Source organism: Corylus avellana, chromosome ca8, assembly GCF_901000735.1.
Source record: "Corylus avellana chromosome ca8, CavTom2PMs-1.0".
Taxonomy (NCBI): domain Eukaryota; kingdom Viridiplantae; phylum Streptophyta; class Magnoliopsida; order Fagales; family Betulaceae; genus Corylus; species Corylus avellana.
Window position 1 is genome coordinate 24496505 of NC_081548.1, and position 26541 is coordinate 24523045.

The 26541-nt window shown below is 36.7% G+C and overlaps 4 protein-coding genes across 4 annotated transcripts; 2 read left to right on the top strand and 2 right to left on the bottom strand.

Moving 5' to 3' along the window:
- Positions 1-492: 492 nt before the first annotated feature.
- LOC132189952 (cytokinin riboside 5'-monophosphate phosphoribohydrolase LOG5-like) lies at positions 493-2188 on the top strand. The gene is made up of 7 exons (XM_059604809.1): positions 493-805; positions 882-979; positions 1074-1104; positions 1204-1303; positions 1480-1550; positions 1707-1850; positions 1977-2188. The coding sequence occupies exons 1-7, from the start codon at positions 686-688 to the stop codon at positions 2073-2075; spliced, it is 663 nt and encodes a 220-aa protein (XP_059460792.1). The 5' UTR covers positions 493-685; the 3' UTR covers positions 2076-2188.
- A 1579-nt stretch (positions 2189-3767) lies between these two features.
- On the top strand, positions 3768-7532 carry LOC132190019 (ATP-dependent zinc metalloprotease FTSH, chloroplastic). Its single transcript, XM_059604895.1, has 5 exons — positions 3768-5277; positions 5854-6100; positions 6193-6376; positions 6571-6742; positions 7188-7532. Exons 1-5 carry the CDS (start codon positions 3955-3957, stop codon positions 7407-7409), a joined length of 2148 nt encoding a protein of 715 aa, XP_059460878.1. The 5' UTR covers positions 3768-3954; the 3' UTR covers positions 7410-7532.
- LOC132190020 (serine/threonine-protein kinase BSK1-like) lies at positions 7466-13274 on the bottom strand. The gene is made up of 9 exons (XM_059604896.1): positions 12673-13274; positions 12436-12571; positions 11628-11761; positions 11322-11427; positions 10214-10299; positions 8940-9128; positions 8429-8593; positions 8231-8344; positions 7466-7944 (listed from the first exon to the last, which is right to left on the bottom strand). The coding sequence occupies exons 1-9, from the start codon at positions 13030-13032 to the stop codon at positions 7690-7692; spliced, it is 1545 nt and encodes a 514-aa protein (XP_059460879.1). The 5' UTR covers positions 13033-13274; the 3' UTR covers positions 7466-7689.
- A 4695-nt stretch (positions 13275-17969) lies between these two features.
- On the bottom strand, positions 17970-21410 carry LOC132190601 (protein ALTERED PHOSPHATE STARVATION RESPONSE 1-like). The gene is made up of 4 exons (XM_059605638.1): positions 20524-21410; positions 20237-20418; positions 19118-19341; positions 17970-18934 (listed from the first exon to the last, which is right to left on the bottom strand). The coding sequence occupies exons 1-4, from the start codon at positions 21227-21229 to the stop codon at positions 18247-18249; spliced, it is 1800 nt and encodes a 599-aa protein (XP_059461621.1). The 5' UTR covers positions 21230-21410; the 3' UTR covers positions 17970-18246.
- Between the last annotated feature and the right edge of the window lie 5131 nt (positions 21411-26541).

Genomic DNA, 26541 nt, shown 5'->3' on the forward strand with positions numbered 1-26541 from the left:
ATCTCATTTGTCTTCTCATGAGAACATAGGTAGTGTTTGTCAAATATACTATTTTGTAAACAGTAGAGTGGCATCCATTTATCGCTTTCGTCGCTACTGCAGCCTGCAGGTACGATTGGCCAAACAGTATCCCAACAGGCTAAAGCACCGTAGCTGATCATTTCTGCCCAAAGAAAATGAGCTGGCAGAATTTTATCCACTTCAATGAGTAGGTTTGCAAAGAACCATGCATCGAAGACTCTGTTTTAAAACATGATGGTTTAAAATGTTACGGTAAATAATTAATTAAGATAACTAGTAATTTAATATGACATGTATTTGAGTTATAAAAAATTTAATCCACAATAGTCTGATAGTAAATATTTCCCATGTAATAGTTTTAAGTGAGAACAAAAAATAAAAAATAAAAGAAGTTTTTGGCCAAGTAAACTGGACCGTACAGAGGCGAGAAAGCCGTTTCTGGTTGGAGAATTTTGTAGAGCAAAAGATTCCGAGATTCTAAGTCTACGTGGGGCCAAAGAATTCCAGGGACGGCCAAGCTCCAGCTCCAGCTCTTTTAATTTGCTGATGAGTCTATAAATATTATGAAGCACGACTTGAAAAATCTCAAGAAGTAATTCTCTGAATCTTTATCATATTTAACTGAACAAGTAGACCAATAGAGAGAGAGAGAGAGATCAGAGAGATGCAGGAGAAGAAGATGATAGCTAAATCCAGGTTCCAAAGGGTTTGCGTTTTCTGTGGGAGCAGTACTGGCAAGAGAAATTGCTACCGTGATGCTGCCCTGGAGCTAGGCCAAGAGCTGGTAATTTCAATTTTCTTATAATCAATATCCTACTCTTTGGATATTTGAATTAATTTGAAGCTTTTTCTTGAGGAAGGTATCCAGGAGGTTGGATCTTGTTTATGGAGGAGGAAGTATTGGATTAATGGGCTTAGTTTCTCAGGAGGTCCACCGCGGTGGTAGGCATGTTCTTGGGTATAATCTCTGACATTCTCGTCCTAATTATGGGTTTATTTATGTTCTTTTTCTCTCTGTTAACAGCTTCTTAAATTATGGGTTTTGTTCACAGAATCATCCCCAAGACCTTGATGAGCAAAGAGGTACCGTACGTACGTACGTACTCAGCTGGGATTTTTTTCTATATTTCTTAATTTACAAATATCTTTTTCATGGTTTGTCTGGTTTTTTGGGCTGAGCAGATAACTGGAGAACCTGTTGGAGAGGTCAGGCCAGTAGCCGACATGCACCAGAGGAAAGCTGAGATGGCCCGCTACTCTGACTGTTTTATTGCCCTTCCAGGTCTCTCTCGCTGCCCCACAATATAATGGGGGATTAAATTATTACAAAACATTTTAATATTATCCTTTTTATTATAATTTTTTTTATAAATTGCGTGACGGTTCATAATTTATAGTTTAACTGTCAACTCAATTTATAAAAATTACTAATTAATATATACATATGTTCATGATTAGGTGGATATGGAACTTTGGAAGAGTTATTGGAAGTCATTACGTGGGCCCAGCTAGGAATCCACGATAAGCCTGTAAAGCAACTTCATTCTCTTTATTTTGGCAATATTCACTATAGTTTTTATTTTCCTCGATCACTAAAAACAAGCAAAACTCGGCCGAAATTTGAAAGAGAGTTATGATATTAACCAGAACCTGACTTAATTTATATATATGTGTGAATTAATTAGGTGGGTTTGCTTAATGTGGAGGGGTACTACAACTACCTCCTCTCATTCATAGACAAAGCGGTGGATGACGGCTTTATCAAGCCTTCTCAGCGTCATATAATCGTCTCTGCTCCAAACGCTACAGAACTTGTTCAAAAGCTTGAGGCATGAGTTTTTAATTTCCATTTTTTTTTTTTAGAAGAAATACTTTAGTAAATAACTTAAAATATATATATATAACACGTACATCAAAACGTTTGTAGTGTTAAGTGGGTTGTTTTGTTTGATTAGGAATACGTGCCCGTGCATGATGGGGTGGTTGCTAAGGCCAAGTGGGAAGCGGAACAAGTGGAACTTAATACTTCTTTACAGACAAATATTGCTCGTTGATTAGATAGATTATCGGTTACACATTCTTATTTTTACATTCTACCTTTCGTACTCAAACTGATATGGTCTTTAAAATCTTCATTAGATTTTAATTAAATAATAATTTTAAAAATCATGTAATTAAGCAAGTGTTAGAATAAATGTGTAAGAGTGAGAGTATGTGTAGTATTGCTCTTTAAACTTTGTACTTAATTGGTGTAGTCTAGGAGGAAGGAGGAGACTCATTAGTCAATAAAGAAAATTTGTAGCTAGATTGTTTGAGGAAAGGAAAAAAAAAAAAAATCATCTTTCCTTTTTACCTTATTCCTCCTGGCTCCACACTGTTGTATTGTTCCCTCTCTCTTTCTCCAGCAATTCTCTATTTAATGGTCATAATTTAATATTATTATATTTAAGTAACAATATAACAATATTAACATAATTCCTTCGATATTGGTACGTAATTAACATATTTTCTATTCGTTATGAGTCTATTACTACTGTTCCTGCAAGATGCAAACTGCAATGACAGGCCTTAATCCTAACTGCAGACTAATTACAAAGATCAAGTGCCTCTCAAAACATTTAACAAATGAAAAATTTTCTCCCTTTTATACGAATATTTTGAAAAAAACAAAGGGGGAAAATGTAAATTCAGTCCTTGCGGTTTACCTGATTTGCAATTAACTCCTTGTAGTATCAAAATGAACTTAAAGGTCCCTAAGATATGCTAAAAAACTAATTTAGTCCCTACAGTCAAATTTCGTTCACTAACTTAACAGATTCTAATAACGTAAAACATTAGAGCCAATATAATTGTGATACTTATCATACTTAAGTAAGTGTCATACTAAAGGAATCTGTTAAATTAGTTAACGGAATTTGATTGTAGAGACTAAATTATATTTTTGACATACCTCAGGGACTTTTGAGTTCATTTTGATACCATAGGGAATTAATTGTAAATCAGGTAAATTACAACGACTAATTTTATATTTTTTGAAAAAATTAAAAAAAAATTAAAAAAATTAAAAAAAAAAAGGTTACTATCTTAGCCCAATGATTTGATGTGATGGGCATCAGTAATTCACGACTTTTACACCGCATCGTTGGAATTATTTGGGTGTGCTAATAAGAAAGACGTGGGGATAGGCCGAGGGCGAGGGTCCAGAGAATTCAAAAAGGCCCACTCAATTTAGGCCTTTTACCTGTGGACTAGAAACTGCCTAATAGGCTAATAGTCTAATAGATCTGCTGTCTCTAGAAACTTCACACTAATCATGCAGCTAGCAACTAATCACAACTTTTTGAGACGTTTTGTGGTTAGAAGGTGTTAAAATAATTTAATTGACATTAATTGTATATTGATAATTGTTTGTACAATATTACTTAACGTAGATAACATAAAAATTCGAGCGACAGAGCTACAAAACTCACCTACTCAAACACAGAACAACTTAAAATACGAAACTTATTTGCTCGAGACAAATAACTCCCTCTTATTTGCTCCAGTTAGTTTTAAAATAAATGTAAAATTATTCTTTTATATTTTTTAGATATCAATATGCTTTAAAAATCAGTAAAAGAAATAACTGGATGTAACACAGAACACGTGGCTGCGGGTGGAGCGCCATCCAAATCTATGGCATGGGTTTGAGCAAGTTGCATCCCTTGGCATCCCTCAAAATCTAGCAAGCCAGAATACAAAACATTTCACACACTATATAATCCCCCTTTAAATTCCTTAATCATTTTATTTTGCTACCTGTACTGTACGCTTAAGCAATCCAACATTCTAGGATTGGGTGAGTAGCCAGCCTCAAATCAAAGAGATAGAGGTAGAGAGGAGACGTACCACACAAGAAGAAGAAGAAGAAGAAGAAGAAACTTCATCAAGCCCATGGCTTCCACCACCAATCCTCTGCTCTCTTCAAACTTCTTAGGAACCAAAATCATGCTCTCTCCTCCAACCCCCAAAACCACCAAATCTCCTCTTCTTTTCCCTCTCTTCTCCAAAAGAAAGTCTTTAATTACTCAGAGCATTCTCAACAAAAAACCCAATTCTGGGCCGTTGAAATCTCTACCATCTCAAGCCACCTTGGCTGCGCTACTCTTCTCCACTCTCACCCCACACGCCTTTGCACTAGACAATCCCACGCCGCCAGCTCAACCCCCACCGGTACTCCAAGCCCAACCCACCACACCAGACGCTTCAAATTCCTCACCTTTCTCACAAAACATCCTCCTCACAGCGCCGAAGCCCCAAACCCAGACAACCTCTGACCTCCCGGAAGGTTCCCAATGGCGATACAGCGAGTTCCTGAACGCGGTGAAGAAGGGCAAAGTTGAGAGAGTCAGGTTCAGCAAGGACGGCTCTGGACTTCAGCTCACCGCTGTCGATGGCCGCCGAGCCAGCGTGATTGTCCCCAACGACCCGGACCTCATCGACATCTTGGCAATGAACGGCGTGGATATCTCGGTCTCGGAGGGCGACTCGGGCAACGGGTTGTTCAGCTTTATCGGTAACCTTCTGTTCCCATTCCTCGCTTTCGCTGGACTTTTCTTCCTCTTCAGGCGAGCCCAGGGCGGCCCCGGCGGGCCCGGTGGGCTCGGCGGCCCAATGGACTTTGGAAGATCAAAATCCAAGTTCCAAGAAGTCCCCGAAACCGGCGTTACATTCGCCGATGTGGCTGGGGCTGACCAAGCAAAGCTTGAATTGCAAGAGGTCGTTGATTTCTTGAAGAACCCAGATAAGTACACGGCTCTCGGAGCTAAAATCCCAAAAGGGTGTTTGCTAGTGGGACCTCCCGGTACCGGGAAGACCCTGTTGGCCAGAGCGGTGGCCGGCGAGGCCGGAGTGCCGTTCTTCTCGTGTGCGGCTTCAGAGTTTGTGGAATTGTTTGTGGGAGTTGGGGCATCGAGAGTGAGGGACTTGTTCGAGAAGGCCAAGTCGAAAGCGCCGTGCATTGTGTTCATAGATGAGATTGATGCGGTGGGAAGGCAGAGAGGGGCGGGGCTTGGAGGTGGGAATGATGAGAGGGAGCAAACTATCAACCAGCTCTTGACAGAGATGGATGGGTTTTCCGGGAATTCGGGAGTGATCGTGTTGGCGGCAACGAATCGGCCGGATGTGCTCGATTCGGCGTTGTTGAGGCCCGGGAGGTTCGATAGGCAAGTCACTGTGGACAGGCCTGATGTTGCTGGCAGAGTCAAGATCCTTCAGGTTAGACCCATACATGCAAACCCTGCTGAATTAGTTTCATTCCTACACAATTCTTGTATCTGTTTGTGGCATGTCCAATATCCTACTGTAGAACACAGATTAACAAAAGTAGGAGTGATATCTATATCTAGATTGTACCACATTTGTTAAAATATTTTTGTTTGAAAAAAAAAATATTGCAGATTGGAAATGTGGAAAGAATCTAGGTTTTCAAAATAGTAAGAAAGGGGAAAAAACACAGGCCGAACCACAATTAAATAAAGATTAAAAAAAATATCATATATAATGTAGATAACATTCTAGTTTTTCAAGTGAAGAGTAATATCTAAGCAGATGTAGTTTAAGAGGGCCGTTTAGCTCATTGTTCTAGAACAAGAATTATCAAACATATTAACAATACAATGGCATTTCGTGCTACCGCATTCCTTTTCTTTTAATTTCTTTTCTATTCCATAGTTCAGTATGTTACTTGGGACAAATTCCGAACATATGGCATAAGTTGTTTTACGAATGTAATCTGGTTCATTCAATTGGCAGAGTCCAAAAGTGAGAAGACTATGTTGTTGTTATTGATAGGTGCATTCTAGAGGGAAGGCACTCGCAAAAGATGTGGACTTTGATAAGATAGCGAGAAGAACCCCAGGTTTTACAGGGGCTGATTTGCAGAATCTGATGAATGAAGCAGCTATTCTTGCAGCCAGGCGTGACCTCAAGGAAATAAGCAAAGATGAGATATCTGATGCACTGGAGAGGATTATTGCTGGACCAGAGAAGAAAAATGCTGTAGTCTCAGATGAGAAGAAGAAACTAGTTGCCTATCATGGTATATAACTAAGAATCGCCAACCAACTTGTGTAGCTTTCGTTATCATTGATTTTCAGTTGCTCACCGTGTTTTCGCGCTTAACTTTTGCAGAGGCCGGGCATGCTCTAGTTGGTGCTTTGATGCCTGAATATGATCCCGTAGCCAAGATATCCATCATTCCTCGTGGCCAAGCCGGTGGCCTTACCTTTTTTGCTCCAAGTGAAGAGAGGCTTGAGTCTGGACTGTACAGTAGAAGCTACCTGGAGAATCAGATGGCTGTTGCCCTTGGTGGAAGGTAACTAGAGCAATGCTGAAGATATCTTCCCTTTTCAAATGTTATTGAAGAACATGTAGATTTCTATTAGAGCTTTCTGAGTTATAGATTTTAAATGTTCCGAGTCTAAAATTCGAATGGAGCTGGATTTGAAGTAAGCTTTCTGGCCACTACTAGATTAACAATTTCCTTCTCTTTCCGTGTTTCAATTGCAGAGTTGCTGAAGAGGTCATTTTTGGCGCGGAGAATGTGACCACAGGAGCATCAAACGACTTCATGCAAGTTTCACGAGTGGCAAGGCAGATGGTGGAAAGATTTGGGTTCAGCAAAAAAATCGGACAAGTTGCCATTGGTGGACCTGGTGGAAATCCGTTCTTGGGTCAACAGGTAAGGGTGTAACGGACTTGAGACATGCTTTTACTATTCAGGCTTCCTGAAATTTCATGATATTTACGAATGGGATCTAGATATCCAACAGTTTGCTGTTTGGATTGTTAGTCCGGAGAACAAATGTGAGAGTCCCTAACTTGCCCCCAACAAGTGGGTAGGCTATTCAAGACTTGCTCGGGCAAGTGGGCCTTATAAACTCTCACATTAACTGTCAAGAAATGCTACACAGTCACTTTTTTGTGTGGCTTTTAAAATCATAATTATATTAAAATTCAAAGTAATTCATTCAAAATTCAATGTTAATTTTAAAAGCTACATCAGGAAGTGCAAAAGGTATATACAGCATTACTCTTTGCTGTTGGAATTGCTGAATGATGTACTCGTTCCTGCACATAACCAAGAGATGTAATTAAATACCTGACATGTGCATTCTATGAAACAGATGTCATCCCAGAAAGATTACTCCATGGCAACCGCTGATGTAGTGGATGCAGAGGTCAGGGAACTGGTAGAGACAGCATATTCAAGGGCCAAACATATCATGACAACCCACATTGACATCCTTCACAAGCTTGCTCAGCTACTCATAGAGAAAGAAACTGTTGATGGGGAGGAGTTCATGAGTCTCTTTATTGATGGAAAAGCTGAGTTATTTGTTGCTTGATTCCACTCTCAAGCGTCAGCTTCTTGTTGTACTATAAAATTTCATATACGCATGTATACATTAAGAACCAATTAATTATTTCATTTAGTTTATAAAAAATAGCAAAACACTTGATGCAGAAGAGATCAAGTTTCTCGAGCTCTCTATGCTACACTTTTAGACAGAAAACCACATTCCCAATTTCCATTATACAGAAACCCCATATGTTTTGTTACAACAACAATAACAACAATTTTAATTGGAAGCCAATTGTATCAAGGAATAAATACAGGTTTGCTTCTCAAGACCCTCTCCCACCTCGTTGCTTTTTTTCTTCAAGTCCAGCAGCCTCACTCAACATGTCAGCTGCATCCTTGTGCATATCCAGCTTGGCAAGGGCAACGGCCTGCATGTAAAATGCAGTGGACCAGTCAGGGTAGACACATTGTGCTTGCATTGCATCTCGGAGGGCAGCATCCGGTAGATCGCACATGAGATGGCAAAGACTTCGTCGTGCATACACTGTTGGAGAAACCATCGTTCCTACATCTATGAACTGCACGTAGAAACAGAATGAAAACAACCAAACACTTTGAGCATCAAAATGCAATACCATTGGTTTTTTCTTTGATTTGTTCAAACCGTGATAAAAAAAAAAATTCAAATTATGACAATTAAGATCTCAAAAATCCAACATGTTAAGTTCACGCCCTTTGAACCTTATAATGTGGTGGAATACTTATCAAGTTCTACATAGGGGAAAGTATGGAAGACCTAGCACATTATGGTATGGAAAAGTCTTTTTATGAAAGTGGTTTATCTCAATCTACAATCAACAATACCTGGGAATAACAGTCTATTGCAGTTTTAAAATCTCTGTCACGAAATGCCAAGTCCCCACGCTTTCTTGCCTCCAACATATCCCTCATTTGCTGGGTCCATTCTTGGAAAGACAACTAAACCAATCAATGTCAAGAAACAGACGTTAGAATAATATTAGATAAAAGATATACAAGCTTGCATGGGTACAATTCAGTTACCTCATTGGTTCCTTCATCATCTTTGTAGTGTGTCATGACCAAGATCTGATGGATAGCTGTGAGGTCCATCCTTGAACACGCATCACCCATTGGAGAAAGAGGGTGTTGTGGAGTAGGAGGTGCATCCTCATGCTTTGGGATTCCCAGCATCACATAAGATGGAACCTGCAAGCAGAGAATCCGCAACCTGAAATATAATTTTAAGTGCACAAACTGTCTGGGCAAATTCATCATTACAACCAAAATTGCTCTAGCTATATCTGAAAGAACCAGGAGTAGAATGAACAATTTGGCTAGGCATAAAAATTATGGTATCTCATGGCAAGATATAAATCAGATATGCAGGATAGAACAACTTGTGCTTCAGCAGTTTTCATTGTGATTTTACATATTAAATCAGCTTCACTATTTAATAGATAACAATATAATCAGAAAGAAGGGCACATAAAAATAAGTAAAAAAGATAAGTGCATGCATCAGAACGGTAGATAGCAAAGATAGCAGATATTACATCAGGTTTATTTTGTAGTGGGGCAAGTGTTGCAACAAGGTCTTGAGTATTGGGCCGCTCCCTAGGTTCATACTGCAAGCATCGTGAGGCAAGATCAAAAACCACTGTTGCCTCTTCAGTGGAGAAGTTGCCCTCCAAATGTGAATCCATGAGAAGAAGAATGTTTTTGCCCCGTATCATATCAAGAGCCTGCATACTCGCATTAGAAACACAATTGTATATCAAAGGTCATGAAAATAAATTTCCAAAACAATTCCCAAGTAGAAAAAGAAAAATTGGAAACAATCATTAAAATTTCAACAATTGTGCCAACATCTGCCTTGATGCTATCAGGGTAAAAGCCAGTGATGTGATTATCAGGGATGTGATTTCTCCAAATTCTTATATACGATCAATGAACATGTTATCTTGAGATCAACTGAAACAAATCATTCGTCATTTCAGTCCCTTAAAATTAACCTTTCACTAACCTGTGGATAAAGCATCAAAAAGCAATGAACAAGCACGACCAATTCTAGGAAGTTTAATGGCTTGACTACAAGTAGAATGGTTTGATTTATCTAGTTAGCCATCTTCTATGACAGATACAGATGATGTGTCCTTTAACTTAAACAGCTACCATCAAAAATTAGCATTTGAAAGCAATTTAAACTGTCAAACCTCCTAGAGCTGGTAAGTTTATGGACAATAAAACAAATAATCAAAAGCATCATAACATTGATCTAAAATATCTAAGCATAATTGACTTTGGAGGATCTGATATCCAATATCAGCCTTCTTCAACATAACCGTAGCAGATTATGCAAGTTTAGAAGCTAAGTAATCCAAATATAGACACAAAGAAGACAACATATTGGAAAGGACACCAAAAAAATCGAAAAGAAAAAACAATCGCTCATATATATTCCATTTTATGACAAATGATAGCCAATTCACAAAGTTCGAGCATTGCAGGAAAAGTTATCTGTCTTGTTCACAATAATTTATACAAGCCTATAGAGAAAGCATGCAGCTCCACAACTTAGCAGGAAAAGTTGTATATATATTCCATTCAAACCATGCAGCTTGCAAAGTTATCTTGTAGAGTAAAAGGGTTTTTTTTTTAAAAAAAAAAAAAAAAAAAATTATTTTTAAATAGAGTACTTTTTCTGTCATTTTTTGAGAACTTCCATTTTGGACTTGACTGCCCTGAAATTGGATAGCTGGATTGGTGGCAGCACTATACTACAACTATGACATCATAGATTCATTACATGATATCATAAAATACTTACATGACTTGGAGGGATGTGCTTTCCACTGAGAAGATCCAAGAGGACAGTCCCAAAGCTGAAGATAACACTTTCCGGAGTCACCCTTCCTACAGCATAAAATTATTACATTATTACAGGAAGCATGACTCAAAAAGTAGTCATACATGCCAACAACAATTTTCATACAACATAAATACCTTGCAGAGAAAATGGATAACATCAGCAAAGCAATTAAGCATCACAGTCCTTCTAAACCCTACACAAGTAAATAGTACATCATGTGATCTTCTTAAACGTGTCAGGGCAGGCAACACTTCATGGATCCTTAGATTCTAAGTTTCACATGGTACCCATGTCATACTCTTAGCTTGAGTTTTCTTCCCTAAATTATCCCCAATCATTTGGCAATAACAATATTTAAAACAATAAAATCTTCAAAAGACACATCAATGCCTTATATATTAGAAATAGCAAGATGCCAAGCATAAATTCTTAAGGTAGGTATATGTCTTGACAAAGCTTGTGGTGAAGATGGGAATATGAGAGTGACAAAAGAAACTTGAAACTCGGTTCCATGTTAAATAATTGCTTATTGCACACTGTTAACTCTGTAACATTGGCATTGTAGATTTAGTGAACGGTCATGTCATCTAGAGCTGAATCTTATGAAATTTTTATGAGCCAGGAAACTCACTCACCAAATCTCCATATATGGACTCTACAACAGGCTTTGGATATATAGATCGGCACCAAACCCCCTCTTATACACAATGGATTAATTCATATTTTTATCTAGAGGTGCGGCTTAAATGATCTCATTCATTTAAAAGATTCTACAAGGCTTCTTGGTGATGCCATAGGTCTCTTTGTTTCAGCAGAACAAGTAGATACATGGGCTTCAAAGTTTATCTTTTCCTTAACATTTCATATGTTGATGTGAAAAGAAAAACAAACGGAGATCTTCATCACATACAAAATTATCTGTCCCATAAGGATTTTCTAGGTGATTTTGTGTATCAGAGAATACAAAGCTCACAATATCACAACATTTAGAATAGAGAATATCACCAAATGAGTGCAAAAATAGATGCAAAAAACACACATAATGAAACCGAAGGTATGAAGCTACCATTTCTTAGATACTCTGGAGGTGTATAGGCAAGATTTGTGCTGTAACTTTTTCCATCCCTACTATTTTTCATCAACCCAAAACATGAAAGTCGAGGATCACCATTCTGCAAAAACCATCCACAACATTACACTTACGCTCCCTGAGAATACCATGTGTTCTCCAAACGAGTAATTTAACACAACCAGAACCATAATAACCATCTATGCCAAATTAAAGGCATTGATCAAAGAAACATCTCAATTCTTATACACACTAGATTATATTCAAATTTGAAAATTGAGAAACGAAAAATTTTAAAATCACCTCATCAAAGAGAACCCGGTATGCATTCAAGTCATGGTATAACGGCCGGCCTTCGGTACTACAATAATCTAATGCTTCAGCAATGTACAAAGCAACCCTCAAACGCATAGCCCACTCAATTGTCTGATTCTCCCCTGTCAAGGAAGTGGTAAATATAACATCAAAACTTAGGCCAGATTAAGTGATCTGCTTCAATGTGACAGGACAGAGGTATAGAGCAAGATTACCATCATTGACCACAAATAAGAGTTGAGTTTCTTTAAATATTTTTCAGGAAAGCAGCAAAGGATGAATAAGTATGTACTAAAGACGTCACTAGCGAATACATCAATCGATTGATTTTCTTTAAGCATTGACAATAAACAACCCACATTACTCTCTCGAGTGTTGTTATAAGCTCCTTACAAACTAGGGTGAGCATCTACGTAGCGCTTACCATATCAGTCACTAAAAAGCGAACTGTAACATGGCACTCGACACGTTTACAAATTAACATGATAGTCACATAGAACTTGCCACGTCAACCAGAAAATGTGGGCTACCCTCATTTCCATAAAATTTGAACACATGTAAGTTTGTAAGGGGTTGCAGGAAAAGTTGTGGTGCCCGAGTATTTTCCTACTTTCTCAACCAAACTTATCAATCGTGGTAGGCCTAGGCTGTTTCCAATGCAATGGAAGTCAAACTCCTCTCATCAATTCGCTACCATATAGTCCAAAGCTATTCATTTCTTGATTTAAATTATTTAACGAAAATCCTAAATTTGCAAAAGTAGAATCCAGGAATTAGAGGAATTAGAGAACCATACAGTGGAATAGATGCTTCGCTAGAGTATCGTTGGGCATGAACTCCGCAACAAGCAGCCTCTCGTCGCCGTCGCAGCAATACCCAATCAAATTCGCAAGCCTCGTGTGCCTCAGCTTCCCAACCCCCGAAGCTTCCTCCTAACCAAAAATAAATAAATAATTTAGTAAACTAGAAACCCTAGAAAGTAAAATTGAAGAAGGGTAAAAATAAGAAAAGAAAGGAAACGAGAAGTAATTACGACGAACTGCTTGGGGTCGGGCCAAGCGAGCTTGGTGAACTTTTTAACAGCGATCCAGCGGCGTTGGTTGTGGTTTTGGAGGCGGCCCTTGTAGACGACATTGGGAGCCTTCTCGCCGCTCTCGGAGACGATGTGGTCGGGACTGAAGTTGTTGGTGGCGGCCCTCAGGTCGGCTAACGAGAACTCCGCGAATCCCGGCACTCCCCCGGGCCCCGCGGCGACTGCTGCTGCGGCTTCTGTGCCGTTTGTCGTGGAAGGAACGGCGAGCAGGCTGTTGTCTTTGTAGTTATGGCGGTGGTATCGGTTCTTGTCGTCTTCTGGACGCCGTCCTTTCAATAAGGACGATTCGCAACAGCCCATAACTCAGTCGAGTTGACTCGGTCCCCCAACACCTCCACCTTTGCTATCAGCGAAAAACCATACGAGAGCGAGCGAGAGAGAGAGAGAGAGATAGAGAGGGGGTTTCTGAGAGTCTCTGACCGACTAACAAACCGTGTGACAGAGAGCCAGACAGAGAGAGAGAGGGATCTATGCAGTGAAGAGGTGCAGTAATCTTTGTCTTCTCATTTGCGTTAATTTTTCTCTTTCATCCCTGCACTGACAAAACCTCTCTCTCTCTTTGTTTCGTCTTGCCATTGAACTGTCCATTTTATATTGTCGAGGGCACTTTCGTCTTTCTCTTGTCAACGTCTCGTCCTACTTTTCGCGGTGTTTTCGTCCTTGTATTTTTCGCATTTCCCCTCTCTTTGTTTTTCTTCTTGCGGTAAAGGGAGATTTTAGACTTGACAAATATTCATTTGTCTATAAAACCTTGAATCAGGGTTTGAATTAATAATTATTTATTTTAATTATATTGAAATTTTCAATTGACAAAAAATAATTAATTTAATCCTTTTCATACTATTCTTACAAACTTTTAATGATTAATTATAAAATACCAAATAGAGAAGTGCCTACACATGCATTCTCTTTTATTATAAGATCAACCTTTTATAACTTTTTTTTTTATGTCTTTTTTTTTTCTTTGTTTTCGATTACCACTTGTAGTTGTTTATTAGAGAGAAAAAGGGTGAATTTTGGACTTAAACTGATCACTCAATACAATAATTATCTTTAGTATAAGATTAATCTTTTTATTATAGCATGCATCTTGAAGGACCAGTTAATCAAACACCATATTCCAAGCCAATGGAACCTACATAAAAATGAGCAAACACGAGTGATCTTATCAAATGAACCGATGAGAAAATATTGATGCTTAATTATTTCTAAATAAATAAGTATAGAAAAAACTTAGATGATAATTATGCGCGTGACAATATGAACGAAATAGTTTCACACCTCTCGATATCTTATTTTCTTCACGTCTTAGGTTCTATTCCTCTGCATGGGCCCTACTAGGTGTTCTCCCATTATGGGATAGTAGTCTCATTATGTGTTGTGTTTGGTCACCAACCATAATGAATCACGTTTCATGTCGTGTCTTGTTTTATGTTGTGATGCGATTATGGAGGCAAATGCGTTACTATTGCAAAGAGGTAATCATGCAGTGAGTGTATCGAGATGGGATGATAACTGGTACTCTGTTAAGAATGTGAAAAGCACAATGTGAGATTTGTCAGACAGTTAAGCAATGCTTTTGTGTTAAGGAGGCAAAACAACCATTATAAAAATGAGTGAACGTTCAACTGTCGAGCTCTTTATATATATATAACTCTTAAAATCAGTAAAACTCATGCATCTTTGGATTAAGATTTTATCTATTTCAAGTAAAATGATGAAGATCTATTTTAAGATTCAAATTTTATTTTAGTGCATTTAATGACATATGTGGTATTATGTCATTTTTGAAAAATTTAACCAATATGATTACATATTTACTATTTTACAACACATATACGATTGATTCGTTTGGTACGCGGTTTTAAAATGTGAGATTTAAAAAATAAAAAAAAAACGTGTGATTTAAAAATACTATTTTTAAAAACTCGGTTAAACGTTTGATAAATAATGGTTTGGCCTTAAAAAATGGAGGTTGGCCTTTAAAAACAAACCCTTAGCATGCAATTTAAAAACATACAATTTTCAATGTTTTATTTTTTGAAAAAAAAAAGAAAGAAAAGAAAAGAAAAGCGTACTCTTGAACTAAATATTTGATTTCTGCGATTTTATTTAAAACTAAACTTTTAACAAAAAAATAAAAAATAAAAACAAAAACAAAAAAGGAAACCTCAGACTCAAATGAACCGACAATATATAATTATATCAATTTCCAATTTTCCCCCCCGTTTTTTGGCAAACGGGAAAAAAACAAAGAGTCTGATAAAATCCAAAAGACCGCGCGGTTGTCGGCTTTGTGAAACGCGCAGCGTGTGGAGCACGAGTTGAACGAGAAAATGGCATGTTTTTTTTCTTTTCAACGAGGCGTGAGTCCTTCTACGTCTTGTCCTTCAGATCTACGCATTTATTTTAGACTGGTCTCATACGCAATCCATTAAATTAATTAATTCGTTGTCACCCATTATTTACTACAGCTTCATTTATTGAAGCGACAGAGCTTTTTAATTATGCCGAAATCATCAGCTTTCTTTCATTTTTTCGTTCTCTTCCACGCCTCAAATCTCACGTTATATAGAGTTCACATTAAACCCAAGGAGATGATAGAGAAAAGATACGGAGGCTTCGTTTGTTTTCCCTATTTCATTTTCCTTTTTGTTTTATTTTTGTTTTTAAAACAAAAATATTAACAACCCATCTAAAATATAAAATATTCAAGATTGTTTTCAACTTTTGTCACGTGACAACTTTTTTTTTTTTTTTAAATACAATCTAAAAAGCATTAACAAAATGAACCACTAGCTCCTTACAATTATTATCTTCAAATTAACTTTAAAAAGTTTTAATCGACTCTTAAAACTACTTAGCCCTTTCACATAGCCCCTACCATTAGTATTTTATGTTCAATTCGACAAAAAATGTCTATTATACTCCTATAGTTTGTGTGAAAATACAAGTATATTATTAGATTAAAAAATAAATAAAAAAAAACTTGTCTTGGCTATGAAAATTCACATCCAAGCTCGGAGCAGTGGGTCTGAAGGAAACTTAGACCCAAGCTGTAAGTCTGGAGGAGACCCGTGATTAGACCGTGGGTCTCTAGACATTAATATTCCGAAGAGAATGAATTACGGAAAAATTAATGCATGGATATTATTGTTATTTTGTCTATTTTTTTGTCATATTTAGCAAAGAAAAAGTCTAACGAGGAGGCTAAGTAAAAAGCCTATGTAGTTTAGGAGATTTTTCTTTATAGCAAGCCCACATGACTGAAATATCAAGCCCATATAGCTCAAACATTGACCAATTGATCCGAGTTCACCAAATAATTAAAGCACATAATGCTCTCTCGTACCACTCCCGAACGGCGCGTACCACATGAATCATCCAAGAAAGAAAGGTTGTGTAAAAACCAACGAAAAACTGTTGAGGGTAAGTCACTATAAAAGGCGACCCACAACCATGTAAAATGGACCTTGGATTCTCTCCAAAACTCTGTCTAGTTCATTCGTAAGTTTATTTTCTAAACACTTTACTAACGTAAGCATCAAAGTTGTTAGGATTAAAATATGCCCATCTATTTATATTTATTTACTATTTTGACAATGTCCATTCATATGGTGACACATGTCACCATATGTTTATAAAGGAAGAAAGGGAGACTTTTCTCCAGGACTCTCTCTCACGTCTCCCTCTCTTGAGGAGACTCTTATTTCTCCATAGCCTCTCTCACTCCCTTTCATATATCTCATTTTACACATACAAATTATCGGATATTATAGGCATATTATCATTATATATTTTTATCCACACACAAGATGCTAACTTAAGCATCGGAGAGTCTTCGGCCCCAACCGAAGACCCTCTGATTGTGTTCTTATTTTGCAAGAATACTATCGACGTACAAAAATCCAACTCAAAGCTTGATCATAAGGAAATATCGCAGCCTAGCAACATCTTGGACCAAAAATTGCATCAACAAGAATCATCACTTATTAGCTCACACCGGCACACTTCTTTACTTACTTTTATGCTATTATGCAGGGACTTCCGACCATTTTGTATTTTCAATTGTCCATATGTTTAATATATAGAAACAATTTACGTTAAAAATATTACTTAACAAGAGCAGCATCTAACCTAATTGTGAAAATAGTATGAAGCGTAAATATTTTAATTGCAAAATTGTAGAGAGGCATTTTTAGGTACTCTTCCATGATTATTGAATTTAGAACATGTCGAGGAAATTGAGGCGCAGTCTGTACCCGTGGTTATATATTCTCCGTAGTTTTAATTGAAGCAATTGAGAGTTTCCTCGTGACCTACAGCTGTCCAATGATCTTCTGCACCAGCAAAGGCCAGCACTTTTGAAAGCTTTGCATTCGGAATATTGACAGCAAGCTTGGATTCCACGGTGACCACTAACCAGTTTGTCAGTGTCAAAGAAAAAAATAAACATTTAAATTCACAATAAAAGCCAAATTCCTTTTCAACTTATCTCTTTTTATTTATTTTATTTCAAGAAGAAGTCGATAATTATCTATAACATTATCATCCTACTGAATACGGAAGAAACAAGGGAGTCAAAGGACCCCCGACGTCAATCCAATGATCCAAATCAAAGTAACATGTGCTTCTAATTTATTTTTTTTATTTTTATTTTTAATGTTAATTAATAGAAGCTAATGTTCATTGACCCTCTCTAGGCTGCCATTTATACAATATGTCTACCACGTCTTTTTCAATTTGGCTTGACACATTTCTAACCCACCTAGGGTACCACCTCCTTTCCTCATCCTTGTCTACTGGATTAATTGAACTTTGGACATATTGTGGACCAGAGTTTCAGAAAATTTAAGCAAGAAATGAGTGAAAGGGGTGTAAGTAGAAGGTTCCCAAGTTGATATGTTCCATGGAATTTAACATGTGTTTGGATTTCTTTTTTCTTTATGGTCTCGCTATATACACATACGACTATGAGGACAAGCTTGAAAGGTACATACGTAGGCACCAAAATCTAAATTGGCTTCTACATTTGATACAATGGGAAAGCTCAAGATCCTACTGCCTAAAAGGTCAAGCTCTGAAGTTAATATCATATTCTCATTCCCACCAAACCAACAAGGTCACTGACAAACAAAATCCCAATCAAGCATACCTTCTCTCATCAAGGTTTTTTTTTTCTTCCTCAGAGCTGCAAAGGCTGCTGAGGAACAAAGAAAGAAATGGGACAACGAAGAGAAAGATAGGGATTGGAGGTCAATATTCACACCCTTAAATTAAAGAGATTAATAGGCAATAGAATCAGCCTCATTGACTTCAGCACAAGAAAGTTTCACCACCAATCAACTAACAACATTGTACAGAGAAGCAAGCCAAAATGTACCACAGATTTTCTCTAGAGATAATCAAGCTGGAAAATCATGATTACCAATAGATAAGCATAAGAAAGAAAGAAAAAAAAAATTACCAAAAAATTACCTTTTCTGTAACAATTTATGAACCTAAACTGCGCTCTCAAACTTGCCTGTCTTCTTCAATGTGTACACAAAGCTCCTCATAAGCTTGCACAGAATTAGCTGTGAACCTATCCATGGCCGCAAAAATTTGTTTTAGGCCTGACATCAGACTATTTGTATTGGGAGTCTCACTCCGAGGCAGGACTGGACCCATTTTTTTCTCTTGAGCCTGCACCATCTTTTGTATCCTTTGCTCCTCCATCTCCAAGACTTTAATTTTTCTCTCCATATCCTTGTCTCCAGCTGCCCTTTGGTGCAAATCTACAATATGTGGTTCCAAGAGTTGATTTAAGCTCACAAAAAATCCCTGCATAGCTTCAATCACTTCCTTCTCTGAGACTCTATCCATTGCTTGTGACCACCGGTTACAGATTACAAACACAGTGGGTGCACCAATCCTACCAGGGGAGAAGGGCTCTATGCCGTCGAGTGTTTCTTCAGGTTCGTATAGCAGACATCTCAAAAGCCAACCATTTAAGGCTTTGACTTGTGCCTTTTGGGTGAAAATCCAATTGAAGAATCTGAGGCTCCAGTTTTGAAGCTCAAACTTGAGTTCAATGGCTGCTTCAAGATGAGCATAACTAAACTTCCCATTGGATGTAATGCCATCTAAACCTTTGCCTTCTCCAAATGCTTGGCACTGACACCTGTGACACTCTAGCATGGCTTTCCACATTCCAACTAACCTGAAACAAGAAATAGATGAGGGTTAGCCACCACAGATAAAAGCATCAAACAAAGATATCATCAGAAATAAAATTTCACTCATATGGTACAGTGGATTAGCAATCCCACAAAACCTCAACCAAATAAAGAAGGGTTTGAGGTAAGAAGCTATGTTCTCCTGCAAAGTTGGAATAATCACCTACCCCAGAATTAATTTATTGATCTGCTGCAAAAACTCTTCATCCCTCAACTTGTTTATTGTAATTGAAATCCTGTCAATAACCTGAATTGAAATTTTCATTTTAGTCGATAAACTCCAGATTAATGATCGAGTGGAGTCGATTTTATAAGCATCAGCCCTTTTTTCATCCATATGTTTCAGCTGCTTGCACTTCTTCTCATGAATTGTACGCAATTTTTCCTCAGCCTGCAAAATAATGAATACACTTCCAACTAGTAACAAAACAACTCATCCATGCAATACCATAGACAAAGGATGCAAGATGGCAGAAATAAAATCACAACATTTTCTATAAACAGATTAGAAACAATTTCTAGTATATCAGACTCCTATAGATAATCACCAACCAAATGAAAATTCCTTGTTCTGTTCTTATTGTTAAGACTTGGCTCTTATTGTTATCCTTGTTCTGTTCTTTTTTTGATAAGTAAAGAGAATTAATCGTAATGCCTCATGCATGATTTTAATCAATACTAACACTCCCTCTCACGTGTACGCTCAAATTCTGTTTTAATAAACGAGATTTAACCTGTGAAATATTTAATTTAAATGAGGTGAATTGACAAAGTCAAAGTTCGAATTCAAGATTTATGTCTTGAATACTAAGTTAAATTACCACTTATTCCAAAAGCTTAAGCAAGTAGGAAGAAATAAATTTAATCATTTAATCAATACTATAAAATATAGATGAGGTTGGAAATAGGTAATATCGCCACTACTTAGTAATTGCTTCTTAGCCTGGGCAGAACTAGAGCCCCTGCCCTCCAAAATTTTAAAAATTCCTTCAAAATTACGTTTTTATGTAATACACTCTATAAGATGTTGTTTTCCCTTCACCCAATAACATAATTAACATTTTTCATGCTCAAAGAAGTGAATTGGAGTAGGAAATTCATTTTTTTTTTTTAAAAAAAAAAAAAACAATTGGGTTTGTGCAGCTAAATTATCAATTTAGAAAAGAAAAAAATACACAATTATTGGAATAAATGACATAATTCCATTGTATTAATAATTCAGAACAAATTTCGAGTTGACTATTATTTAAACGACTGTATTGGCCATTGGGCAATCAAATGCGTACCTTGACTTCATCATAGAGCTTCTTCTCCCACATGCACAGCTTTTCCAAAATAGAAGAGATATTCCCAGAACTCAAGCCCATATCTTCGTTATCAGGACTGATCTTCATAACCAACGGTGACGGTTTCTCCACATCTCTTCGTGGCAAAGACGGAGCAATAGCATGAAAAACCTTGCAAGAAACTGCTTCACAAAGAGCCACCATACTTACATTTTATGAATTATACTAAAAAAAAAGATATTACAATAAAATTAGTAAATTGAAAAAAAAAAAAAAAAAACAAAAACCTTGATTAACGGCAATTTTCTGATGAGAGCGTAATATTCGGACCTCGATCAACTTCAAAACATCATTGCCAGATTCCGAAGCTTTATCGAACAGAGCCTGAATTTCTCTCATTGCTTCGGAGACACCTCGCGTGCAAATCGGGGTCTCGGACCGATCTTTCTCCCGAACGACGACGTTCTTCGCCGCATCTTTGGGTTTTTGGCGTCCCTTGGATTTCTTCTTCACCACGTCGGGCTCGAAGTCAGGGACTTCCTCTCTGTTGTCGAATAGCGGTTCGTACCGCTCGTAAGTGTCGAAGAAATTCAAGAAATCCCAGGCCGAGTTGCTCGGAGGCGGTGGCGAAGGTGCTATGATTTGGTAGTTGCGGTGGATTCGACCGAAGTAATCGATTTCTTTCTCTGTGCCCTCTGGTTCCGAATCAGAATTTGAATTTGAATTTGAATTTGAATGTGAAACGGAACGGGAGTGATCGTGTGGCGGAGAAGGTTGCGAAGGTTGGGGTTGATCAGAAGCAGAATCGTGGTCAGTGATCTGGGTAAAGAAACGGTGGAGAGTGGGGCCCAGCGACCTGAGCGACTGCATGTAGGCCACGTGAGCGTCGGCGAGGGAGTGGCTTTGGCGGAGCGCCTCCTCGAGGAAATTGCAGCGGTCACGGCATAGCGTCACCGCCGGGAGGTCGTCGAGCTTCGAGTTGCCGCAGCCCATGAGCGCCACGTGTAGTTCACGGTGACGGAGAGTTCTGAGACCCCCAAGGGTTTATAAAGTAGGAGGAGATTCAAATGAAGCCAACGATTTGGGTTCTTATTATAACGGTCTAAAATATGAATAGTGGAGCTTCGTGTCCGGAATGGCTTAATTGTGCGATTTGATTGCGTATTTACGCCGAGTGATTGAGATTAGCGACCGTGGGTGAGTGAGTATTTTGTTTCTACTTTGTAAGGGAAGGAGTGGCGGGATTGGGTGTTTGTCTAATAACGTCTCTCTTCTCTCTGATTTTTTTTTTTTTTTTTTAGGTTTTTTGCATGGGTGGTTCTCGTTTTATTTAATTTTGCATGCAGGGTATAATTAAATTTCTTGTATAAAAAATTAAAATCAAATAAAAAACTTTTGAAGGTCCCAAATTATAGTAAAGAGGATAATTCAATACTCTTTTTTTTTTTTTTTTTTGAGGAAATCAATACTCTTTAATTAAGGTTCAAATTATAATTACAAATAATTTAATTCCAAAATATTGAGATTTTAGAGGAAAATAAATAGAAAAATGAGAAGTCACTTTAATGACACCCTAAAGCAGTAATTAAAGTCGTAATTTGCATGAACTTAAAACAAACATTTCCTTCATTAAATAATGTTTAGAATAAAATAAATTTCGTTTCGCTCAAATTAAACTACATGTAGCACAATACAAAATATGTCATCAATTGAAACCAAATATCTTGCAGCATAGATGAATTTTACATGTCATTTGCAAAATAATTAAGAGCAAAAGATAAGAACAATGATTTTTAATTTTTGTCTTTCTTTCCCTCTAAATATCAGCTAAAGCTTTTGGAATAACTGATAATTTAACAGTTTAAAGGTTCTCGATTAGTTAAATGATAAATAAGGCATAATTAATAAAAAAAAAAAAAAAAAAAAAGTGGTAACTGTGTATTGCCCAAATGATGGATCAAAATATTCGGCATATATTCCAATCCAATTATTCAAACGTGTGATTGTGGAATAATTGCAACACAACCCCACAACGACGAACTGTTGCTAACAGTCTTGTGGAGAATTTGACAAGCCAACGGTAAAGAGTTAGTTTCCAAAGCAAGCATAATGACTTGGTAAAGTTTTGTGCTTTAATTTACTGCTTTATTACTGGAAACATATAGCTGGCATTATTAAAAACCAGAACCGTGGAATCAGTAGAGGCCAAAAATGATTGAATTTTAAAGTCAAATAGAAGATGAATAATGCATGTTCATCTGGATCTCTACCAAATAAACCAACCAATGATGCTTAAGAGTAAAGCTATAAAGTTTTTTGGTTTTTACAATCTGAAAAGATAAGCATAGATTCAGGACCATGATGGTGATTTGAATCCCATGAATTGATACCTCAAAAGGAGTTTTTGGGTGGAATTCCAACTCGATAATTTTTGTCTCTTTAATGTTGTTGCTGTTTTTGAGGGTGCGGGGGGGTTGGGAAGGCATGGGCATCGTCCTGTTTTGCTTGCTACATCCAAATTCCTAAGAAAAGCTGCATGTCCCTTTGTTTCTAGTTTCTACCGTTTCATATAACGTTAACGTTAAGCGGTGCGTACGTACGTGACAACTACTGTGGCAGTTTGCTTTAAATATTAAACCATTATTTGTTTTTCTTTTTGAACAATTATTGCAGTTGCAGACTGACACAGTTTCAACTAATTTTTGGATGAGATTTTGTTTTTAAAAATAAAAATTATAAAATAAAGATGGGTTGAGACCGGTAATTCAATATTGTAGGATAAAAATACAGTGTATAACTGTTGGGGTTAATCCACATCGGTTGTGGAATGAGCTAATGGTCAGTTTATAAGTGTGAGGGAAAGTCTTATCTCTTGAGCTAGCTTTTGGGATGAGAAAAGCCTAAGACCACCCAACACTAGTATTATAACTCAAGTAACAAGTCTCGACCCAACAGTCCATAGGAGAAACGGATTGTCGTTGCTCTGACTCAGGGGCCGATGTGTGGAAAAGGCTAGTGGTCAATTTATAAATGTGAGGGAAAGTCTCACATCTTGAGGTAACTTTTGGGGTTGAAAAATGCCCAAAACCACTCAACAATTACATTACTTTTCATTTGGCATTCACATTTTATGAAAGATTAATGTTATAGCCTACATATAGCACACTTTTATCTCATTTTGCTAACAACATTCTTTATTTTATTATTATTATTATTATTATTTTACAATAATTGATTGACACTGTTACTTTAGGAAAATGAGATAAAACCGTGATTTTTAACATTTTTCTTTGAGTAATATTATATACCATACATATTTTTATATAATTTTATCTTACTATATTGACATGGCATAGTTTAGTAGCCATTGAATTCTTTTTAAAAATAAAAAATAAAAAATAAAAATAAGGGATAATCCTTGGACTACTAAGCCATGCCACTTCAGTATATGGGATAAATGTATGGGATAAATATATGGTATATAACATTTTACTTTTTCTTTGTGAAAATGAGTATTATGTGGAATGAAACATGACATTCCATATTTTAGTGGTTAATTTGCTTGATAATTATCACGTGGACAAGCGTCGTATAGATTGTTAGATAATAGTCTACATTTTAGCAACTGATATAATAAATGTCACACAGGCTACAATATTAATTTGTAAGAAATTTATAATAAAAATTGTAATATTGCTATATGCACCTTGATAATATGTATATATACTTTGTCTTGTCTTGTAGATATATACCTAATTTGCAGGTCCAGACACACAGAGAAGCCCAAAGTGGTCCTTTTAATTCGGGCCATGTTCTTTTTGGAGTGTTGTTATTGTGTCTCCGTTGACACAAAAAAAGTGGGTAAAGTTTGCAGAGAGTAGAGACGTTTGTGAAGTTTTTGAATTTTGGCATGGCAATCATGGAAATGAATGATTATGTTGTTTTATGCATCCATGATTTGACATCAAATATCACAATTTAATCTCAAATGGGGATTTGATAGTACTATTGGATCTACTCAAAGTAGCCAAATTCAAAACTCTGATGATCATGTGACCCTAAACGGGCTTGGCTCCCTTCAATTAGTGAGCAAATAAATGAGCATCCATGTCAATTAATCCCCATTACATGATTACCTAATTACCATACATAACTATATATATAATACGAGATATTAATACAAAAAAATTGAACAAATATCTTTTAACCCATTTGAATGACAAATGAAAATGTCATCTGATTGAGATTGGAGTACTGTTCATGTAGTCCAGCCTCCACGCTCCAACGTAGGCCTGCAGTGTGGAGGCCCAATAGATTCAAGATTCACTACAATTTCACATATTGAAAGTATGATTTTAAATGAAATGGTAGATGAAATTGTGATTTGAAATTTTAAAAATCGCATGTTTTAAAATTACAAATTCGAACGGACTCTAAGTACCAGTAAAGTAGATGAGATGACATAATAAAATCCCTTATATTAAGCTAAGGATAGTGTGAAACTCACTTGCTCTAAATAAATAGGTCCCACATTTTAAGTTGTTAGTAGCGCCTCTCTCTTATTGTGTAGATAGAGCGGAACAAGATCCCTATTAGAATCACAATGAAAGAAATGCTTATGTATATAAATGTTTTGATTAGAGATGTTGTGATCTTTATTATTTGAACAAAAAGGAGGAGGGAAGGACGGCTTTTAATGAATAGAAATAATTAAGTTCAATTATTTCATGATTGTAGAGCTCCCAATCATGGGCTTTGGAATAGTGCCTGCGATGAACATCGAGGGACCACTAATGGGTCTCTTTATTCTCCTTTTGTTGATAGCAAAACTTGTCAAGCCCTTAACTAAAATTGGCTGTAAATGCTGCTACAGAATCCAACTTTCCATACACAAATTGAAAGGAATATTAAGCAAGCATGGCCAGTACATATATATAAAATAATTAGAGGCTTTCTGGTTTTCTTATAGCACTCCTAATTCCTCGATCAGCTGCAATTCTAGAGCAGATCGAAGCCATGAATGAATGTAAGGAATGATTGACTTCAATTATAGGGTTTTACAGCAAAACCAACTATTTCTTAATTTATACATTAATCAATTCTGTCTAACAAACCATGTGCTGTTTTCCTTCGACAGGTGATGTTCAACAACGTGGCCATTACTTTATCATCTTCTCGATCTGTGTCTTCAGCTTTTCGGTGTTCGATCGCATAATTATTTTGTGATGCTGTGTTGTACCGTTGACGCCCATTTGCGTCTGCTTCAATGCAGAAATATTTTTCTTGCTTGGCTTGCAAAAATAAAATATTTTTCTTGTAAAGGAGTACTCGAGCTGAAATTTTTTAAGATTAATGTGGTTTATGGGTACTTACTTAAGAAATCAATAGTAGAATTATGCCGACGGGCAAGTCCTTAATTAAGTCCTCTATCATTGTCGGTCTCCTGTACACATGATACAACATAGAGTTATAGTTATATCAACAATAGTAGAAAAAAGAGGACGGACGTGACACCCCAATTTGTGTCTGGCACAGAACACAAACCAAAGCCTATATTGATTATGAAGTATATATGGACATTAAAATGATCGAGGGATATATATGTATTATACCCAACATTTGAGGTGGGTGCAAAGTTATCCCATATTGTTTGAAAGAACAGGATTGAGCTCTAAGCTTTTCTATGTTCACCGCGCAAACTATGTGGATTTATCATGTGACACAAATCCATGACCATGATATTTCCCTTCCTTTAATAATAGTTGCTAATATGTCTTTACAAATTTGTGACATAGCTTTTGGAAATTAAATTAATGAAACATTGTCGTTTTGATGTACAAATCTAAGACCTTGCTGTATAGAACACCAAGTTTAATTTCAGTACTAAATATATAGTGTTCAAACTTCGAGTTTTTTTTTGGAGCTTTTAGAAATGAATAAATTGACATCCGTAATACTAATGAGTACATAATATTCTCATGTGTATTTTTAAAATTGCTTGTTAATTACATGCTTAAAACAGATGTGACAGTTTAATTATAATATTAAAAATGCATGCATGCTCTAGAAAAAAGGTGTTGATTTTAATGAATTGGGAATTAATATAGAGGAAATTAAAGAAAAAATGTGATCGATATATATTGACGAAAATAAGGAAGAGTCAATCTGATCAGTAGCATTTGTAATCAAATCTTTAAAAGACAATTAGTTTACAGAAAATATCAACTGTACATAAACCATATATTCAGTAATTTCAATCTCCGTTTACCCATGGACCTAATTAAGCTTAAATTTTCATTTCTTCT

Coding starts and splice junctions, on each gene's coding strand:
- LOC132189952 (XM_059604809.1), top strand. CDS start 686: ATGCAGGAGAAGAAGATGATAGCTAAATCCAGGTTCCAAAGGGTTTGC. Junction 806..881: donor TGGAGCTAGGCCAAGAGCTG/GTAATTTCAATT, acceptor TTCTTGAGGAAG/GTATCCAGGAGGTTGGATCT. Junction 1,304..1,479: donor CTGTTTTATTGCCCTTCCAG/GTCTCTCTCGCT, acceptor GTTCATGATTAG/GTGGATATGGAACTTTGGAA.
- LOC132190019 (XM_059604895.1), top strand. CDS start 3,955: ATGGCTTCCACCACCAATCCTCTGCTCTCTTCAAACTTCTTAGGAACC. Junction 6,101..6,192: donor GAAACTAGTTGCCTATCATG/GTATATAACTAA, acceptor TAACTTTTGCAG/AGGCCGGGCATGCTCTAGTT. Junction 6,743..7,187: donor ATCCGTTCTTGGGTCAACAG/GTAAGGGTGTAA, acceptor TCTATGAAACAG/ATGTCATCCCAGAAAGATTA.
- LOC132190020 (XM_059604896.1), bottom strand. CDS start 13,032: ATGGGCTGTTGCGAATCGTCCTTATTGAAAGGACGGCGTCCAGAAGAC. Junction 9,129..10,213: donor AGCACATCCCTCCAAGTCAT/GTAAGTATTTTA, acceptor GCGAGTATGCAG/GCTCTTGATATGATACGGGG. Junction 7,945..8,230: donor CAATAGACTGTTATTCCCAG/GTATTGTTGATT, acceptor TTCTACGTGCAG/TTCATAGATGTAGGAACGAT.
- LOC132190601 (XM_059605638.1), bottom strand. CDS start 21,229: ATGGGCTGCGGCAACTCGAAGCTCGACGACCTCCCGGCGGTGACGCTA. Junction 20,419..20,523: donor GAAAATTGCCGTTAATCAAG/GTTTTTGTTTTT, acceptor TTTGTGAAGCAG/TTTCTTGCAAGGTTTTTCAT. Junction 19,342..20,236: donor AGCTCTATGATGAAGTCAAG/GTACGCATTTGA, acceptor ATTATTTTGCAG/GCTGAGGAAAAATTGCGTAC.